Raw genomic sequence first — 6,832 nt, forward strand, 5'->3', positions numbered from 1 at the left:
TTTTTTGTATTTTTTTTTAGTAGAGACGGGGTTTCACCATGTTAGCCGGGATGGTCTCGATCTCCTGACCTCATGATCCGCCCGTCTCGGCCTCCCAAAGTGCTGGGATTACAGGCTTGAGCCACCGCGCCCGGCCTCCAAGATTCTTTTCTTTTTTTTTAGACAGAGTTTCGCTCTTGTCGCCTAGGCTGGAGTGCAATGCCGCAATCTTGGCTCACTGCAACCCCTGCCTCCTGTGTTCAGGCAATTCTCCTGACTCAGCCTCCCGAAGCAGCTGGGATTACAGGTGCCCACCACCAGGCCCAGCTAATTTTTTTGTATTTTTAGTTGAGACAGGGTTTCACCATGTTGGCCAGGCTGGTCTTGAACTCCTGCCTCAGGTGATCCACCCACCTTGGCCTCCCAAAGTGCTGGGATTACACCTTTCCCAAGATTCTTACATTCGTCTGTGATAAAACAGAAACAAAACTCCTCCGTTATAAAGAAAGGTTACTTCGGGAGACTGAGTGCCTCAGAGAGAAATTGATTTGGTGAGAGATACATCTGTTTTGCCACGTCACTTAAAGCCCTCAAGGATCTCTGGCAAGGGTGGGGTGACTGAGTGGGGATCCATAGATATCCCGAGTAGGGTAACAAGGGACCAAGTTTTCTTTGAGTCTATGATCTAGGAGATACAACAGAGCCATCGCTGCATTTCACTCACTTAAATGTATTTATAGGCCATCCCCGTCTAAAAAAAGGCTGAAGCAACTAAAGTTGTGCGTGTGTGTGTGTGTCTTCTGCTTGAAGTGGCAGAAATAACAGATTGGTTAGTTGTATAATGAAAACACCACAGTGTTGCTGACTGTGTATGTCTGTCTCCCTAGCTCAACTGGGGGCTTCTGGAGGGCAGGGACTCAGGGAGTTTTATATCAGGCATCCTGTACTTGAGTGTGGAGATTTATAGAATGAGAGATTGTATACAATAGATTTAGAAACGCCAAGTGAGGTGTGGGAGTGTGTAACATAGGACATACAGTGAGGAGACAGAGATATAAACAGACAAACAGAAGAGAGAGGAAGAGGAGACAGAGATAGAGTGGTGGGAAAAGATAAAGGGACAGAGAAAAGTAAGGGGGCGCTGGGCGCAGTGGCTCATGCCTGTAATCCCAACACTTTGGGAGGCTGAGGCAGGCAGATCACCTGAGGTTGGGAGTTTGGGACCAGCCTGACCAACATGGAGAAACCCTGCCTCTACTAAAAATACAAAATTAGCCGGGTGTGGTGGTGCATGTCTGTAATCCCAGTTACTCAGGAGGCCGAGGCAGGAGAATTGCTTGAACCCGGGAGGCGGAGGTTGCAGTGAGCGGAGGAGATCACACCATTGCACTCCAGCCTGGGCAACAAGAGCAAAACTCTGTCTCAAAAAAAAAAAAAAAAAAAAAAAAAAAAAGAGAAAACTAGAGAAAGAAAGCAAAGAGATAAAGGCAAATATACAGGAAGAGAGAGAACAAACCGAGACAGAGGCAGAGACAGAAACTGAGAAGAGACAGGGCAAAAACGAGACAGAAAGATAGAAATAAAGAGAAAATGCAGAGGAAGAATCAGAGGAGAGACAGAGAAAAGGTAAAAGACAGATGGAGTTCCAGAGCGACAGAAGCAGGAAAGCACAGCTAAGGAAGATGCAGGACTGACCTGTAGCCTGCAGGCCCAGGCCCTGCCTCCCCCATGCCTCAGCCTCCTCTCCCTGTCCTGGTCCCTCACCTGAGCGGCTCTTGCTATTAGTGAGGATGTCCTGCAGCCGCTCCTGCAGCTTATCTGCCCGTTTCCGCTCCAAATGCAGCTGCCGCTTGAGGTCCTTGAGCTGTGGGGGACAGGGGTAAGATGAGGACTAAGGCCCAGTGGGCCCATAGGAGGGAGGCTGCAGGTAGGAGGGAGCCGTGCTTGGGCACCCCTCCGTCTTACCGCAGCACTGCCCTTCTTCTCCAGGATCCTCTGACCATCCACTGTGTCCTTCACTTCCTGTGGGAGAAAGCAGGCATGGCTGGTAGGTGCCGGAAGGGCTGCCTGAAGCATGCTCCCTCCCTGCCTCTCCTGCACGCTGAGGATCAGGGGTGTGTCTGGGGACTGTGCAAGGACCACTGACCTGCTTCAGGCTGCTAATGGTCTTCAGGTGGCAGTCCCGCTCCCCCTGGGCCTGCTCCAGCTGATCCCGCACATCCTGTAGCTCCTCCTCCTTGTCCTGCAAAGCAGAAAGCAGCTTAGGCATTGGCTTGGGAAGCCTCTGTCCTCCCAGGAGGGCCCGTCTCTGTCTGGAGAGAGGAACACCATCATGCGAGAGGCACCTTCAGCTCGGCAGCATGCTGCTCCCGACACTGCTTGAGGGCTTCCTCTTGTTCCTGCTGCTGCTGCTGCAGGGATTCCTACAAGACAAGTCCCAGGTCTGGCCACAGCCCCCCAGAAGATATCATGCCCAGTTAGGGGTATGAGGGACTGCAATGGGGGCCCAGAGGTATGCAGAAATGACCCTCTTGCAGGGAACCCCACATGCCCTTAGGCAGTATACAGAAGTGTCACATCTAAAGCTGCACCATTCACATGGTTGACCTAGATTTGCATTTACATTTTATTTTATTTAACAAAACATACAGCGCTTACTATGTGCCAAGAATGTTCTAAGGGTTTTACATATATTAACTCATTTTCTGTAATCCTCCCGTAATACCTAGATGGTAGATATTATTGTTATCCCCTTTCTACCATTGATGAAAACAGGCCACAGAGAGGTCAGATAAACTGCCCAAGGTCACACAGCTAGGAAACGGCCCAGCCAGGATTCAAACCTAGACAAACAACTGGCTCCAGCCTGTGCTCTTCACTGTTACATGACAGTGCCTTTCAATGTATCATGAGATTTCCAGAAAATGGCAACAAAGGTTCCTTTTTTGAGACAGAGTCTCGCTCTGTCACCCAGGCTGGAGTGCAGTGGCACAATCTCAGCTCACTGCAACCTCTGCCTCCTGGGTTCAAGTGATTCTCCTGCCTCAGCCTCCTGAGTAGCTGGAAGTACAGGCGCTGGCCACCATGCCCAGCTAATTTTTGTATTTTTAGTACAGACAGGGTTTCACCATGTTGGCCAGACTGGTCTTGAACTCCAGACCTCAAGTGATCCACCCACCTCGGCCTCCCAAAATGCTGGGATTACAGGCATAAGCCACCGCACCCAGCAGGTTCTTATTCAAATAACATCAGTGTATTGCATTAATTTCCTGACAGAAGTACAGTTTCAGGAGAAAGAGGTGCCTTTCCAAATTTGCATAAAGGCAGGGCAGCCAAAGCAACAGTCTGTCCTATCTGATGGCCATCCCCTGATCCACTTCAGAGAGCTGCTATTGAGCCAGGGGACTGTGGGGATATCCCTAAGTCCAGAAAATCTCGGGAAGTTCCAGGGCCTGACTACTCCTGTTTCTCTGGTTTGACATGAGGGCCCCAATCAACCTCTTGTTCCTCACCAGGCATCACCAACTCACCTCGGCTTCTTTCAAGCGCCGTTCAAACCAGCCCTTGGCTCCATCCATGGAGTGTACCTGAGCTTGAAGTTCTTCCACTGTCTGCTGTAGAGTCTCCAGCTCCCGTGTCCGGGCCTGGGATGGGGCAGACTGTCATGGGCCAGGCAGGCAGAGGAGTGGGCACCTGATGCACGCCACCCATTGGCCTATCAGCAACACTGTGGTCCCCAGGTTTTAGAGGAAGAAGGGCATCGTCATCTACCCACCCACCTTCTCCTCCCGGATCTGCCCACGGAGCTCCTCCTCCTGACGCTTCTTGTCTTCATGCAGCTCTCGGAGCTCACGCTCATAGCGGGCACGCACCCCCAGCACCTCCTTCTCATGCCGTAGACGAACTGCTCCCAGCTCTTCCTTGTGCTGGGACTTCTCTTGCAGCGTCTCCATTGCTAGCTCATCCAGCATGGCCTTCCGCTTCTCAGCACTCTGGGGACCAGGACGATGGCAGTCAACTTCATTCCACAACATTGAAAAAAGGCCTCCCACCCTCTTCCCATGCCCAAAGAACTAGCCAAACTCCACTCCCATCCCCATTGAACTGGCTAAGGCACTCACCCATCCTTATAGAACTGGTCACTTTCTTTCTTTCCCCTCCCACTCCGATGGATTTGGCCAAGAAACTAGTCAACCACAAACCAATCAATTTTCCTTTCCCTCCTATCCCCACATATTTGGCTATATCACCTCTTCCCATCCCCATGGACTGAGCCAATTCCTACCCCTCATCCTCTCCCCTCAACCCTCATGTTCCCCTACCTTCCGAGCCTCCTGTAGTTCCTGGGTCAACTGCTCCTTCTCCTGCCCTATTTCTTGAAGTTGTTCCAGCAGCCGACTATTGGCCCGTAATGACTCCTAATGCAGACACCAAGGGGAAAGAGTTTGATAAAGAGCATCCAGTAGGTGCTAGTCACCCAGGACCATCTGGTAGACCATCTCCCTTCTCCCTAGTAAAGTTGGTATTGTGATCTCAATTTCTGGATAGGAAATATAGCAGAGACTGCTAGTTGCTCCCCAGTATTCATTCTCCCTTACTTTCCTAGCAATAAAATTTATAATCAGGCATACAGCTGTCTAGCAGATGTTTCCCCTCCTCCCTCACGGTTAGGTGTGGCCATGTGATTTATCTGTGTATGCGGAAGTAGTGAGTGTAATTTAGGTTATGCTCTTAAAGGAAAGAGGCACACTCTTCCCTGCCCCCTTTCCTCCTTCCTTCCAGATAGAATACAAACATGATGGTCGGGGAGCTTCAGCAACTGTCTTGGATGCCAAGATAAAAGTCTTGTGTTGAAGGTGGAGGAACAGCAATGGAGAAAGAACCTGGGTCACTGATGACTGGAAAGCCATCATTCCATCCCTGAACAACATACCTGGACTTTTAATGAGAGAAAACTAAATTTGTATCTTATTTAATTTACTATTATTCTGGTTTCTATTATGGAATCAGAATGGATATCCTTTGGGAGGCTGAGTCGGGTGGATCTCCTGAGGTCAGGAGTTTGAGACCAGCCTGAACAACATGGTGAAACCCCGTCTCCACTAAAAATACAAAATTAGCTAGGTGTGGTGCCAGGCGCCTGTAATCCCAGCTACTTGGGAGGCTGAGGCAGGAGAATCACTTGAACCCAGGAGGCGGAGGCTGCAGTGAGCTGAGATCGCACCACTGCACTCCAGCCTGGGCGACAGAGTGAGACTCCATCTCAAAAAAAAAAAAAAAAGGCCAAGCGCAGTGGCTCACACCTGTAATCCCAGCACTTTGGGAGGCCGAGGTGGGCGGATCATGAGTTCAGGAGATTGAAACTATCCTGGCTAACACGGTGAAACCCCGTCTCTACTAAAAATACAAAAAATTAGCCAGGCGTGGTGGCGGGCGCCTGTAGTCCCAGCTACTCCGGAGGCAGAGGCAGGAGAATGGCAAAAACCCAGGAGGCAGAGCTTGCGGTGAGCCGAGATCCGGCCACTGCACTCCAGCCTGGGCGACAAAGTGAGACTCCATCTCAAAAAGTAAATATATAAAATAAAATAAAATACGAAATAAAAATAAAATGAAAAAGAATGTATATCCTAACTAACTGAAGAGGCTAGTTTCAGAAAAGTGAAATGACTTGTCCCAGAACACAAAAGTGCTAATAAGTTAGGGAGCCAGACTGCAACCTAAGTCCTCCTGACTCCAGTCTTCCCACTCTACCTTACTGGGGACTTCCCTGGGCCATTACTAGGGAACTAGGAAGAGACAGGCCAGAGCCAAAGGTGTTACCTGGAGCTGGGAGTTGAGGTCATCTTTCTGTCCCATAAGGTCCTCGTACTCAGCCTGCTGCTGCTGCAACTCAGCTGCCAGCCCAGTGGTCTGTTCCCGGAGCATATTCAGTTCTTGGGTCTTTGCTGTTTGGATCTGGAGAAAGTAGTGGTGATAAGAAGTAGAGTGAAAGGGACCCCAGGGGCCAGGGACAGGGTATGAGCCTCCTAGTTCCAGGGAAACAGGGAGGGAGGTGGGAAGAGAACCAGGAAGAGAGGGGAAATTTCAAACAGAAAAGCAATGAAAAGAATGGGTAAATGTGGCATGTTCATACAATGGAATACCACACAACAATAAGAGAACACACCTGTGTTGCACGTGGATAAACTTACATAGTGCTACCAGAAAGAAGTCAGAGACAAAGAGCAGCTGATTCCGTTTATATGAAGTTAAAGAACAAGCGAAATGAATCTTACGTTGCTAGAGATCAGAATAATGGTTACTTCTGGGGGAGACTGACTTTGAAGGGATAAAGGGGACCTTCTGGGGTACTAAAAGTGCTTTATACTTTGATCTGGGTAGTGGCTATGGTGGCGGGGAGAGAAAGAGAGAGAGAGAAAAGAGAGAGACAGAGGCAGAGAGAGAGGAAGAGAGGATTCACTGAGTGTACACTTAAGATTAGTACATTTCATGCACTTTACTAGAGAGAAACTAGAAAGAAAGAAAAGCAGACATAGGCCAAGCACAGTGGCTCACGTCTGTAATCCCAGCACTTTGGGAGGCCGAGGTGGGAAGACAGCTTGAGGCCAGAAGTTTGAGCCAGTCTGGGCAACACAGCGAGACCCTGTCTCTACAAAATAATTTTTTTTTCTCTTTTTTGAGATGGAGTCTTGCTCTGTCACCCAGGCTGGAGTGCAGTGGCACCATCTCAGCTCACTGCAGCCTCCGCCTCCCAGGTTCAATCGATTCTCCTACCTCAGCCTCCCAGCCTCCCAAGTAGCTGGAATTACAGGCACCACCACACCCGGCTAATTTTTTTTTTTTTTTTTTTTTT

The 6,832-nt window shown here is 49.6% G+C and overlaps 1 protein-coding gene across 1 annotated transcript; it reads right to left on the minus strand.

Annotated features, from left to right (window-relative positions):
• Positions 1-1,583: 1,583 nt before the first annotated feature.
• Positions 1,584-6,486, minus strand: LOC111532943 (GRIP1-associated protein 1-like; the record flags this gene model as incomplete). Its single annotated transcript, XM_023199893.2, has 8 exons — positions 5,800-6,486; positions 4,302-4,397; positions 3,759-3,971; positions 3,510-3,623; positions 2,325-2,402; positions 2,126-2,221; positions 1,945-2,001; positions 1,584-1,843 (listed from the first exon to the last, which is right to left on the minus strand). Coding segments are annotated over exons 1-8 (1,019 nt in total), but the record flags the coding sequence as incomplete, so codon positions are not given.
• Between the last annotated feature and the right edge of the window lie 346 nt (positions 6,487-6,832).

This window comes from Piliocolobus tephrosceles, unplaced genomic scaffold, assembly GCF_002776525.5.
Source record: "Piliocolobus tephrosceles isolate RC106 unplaced genomic scaffold, ASM277652v3 unscaffolded_16144, whole genome shotgun sequence".
Lineage (NCBI taxonomy): Eukaryota > Metazoa > Chordata > Mammalia > Primates > Cercopithecidae > Piliocolobus > Piliocolobus tephrosceles.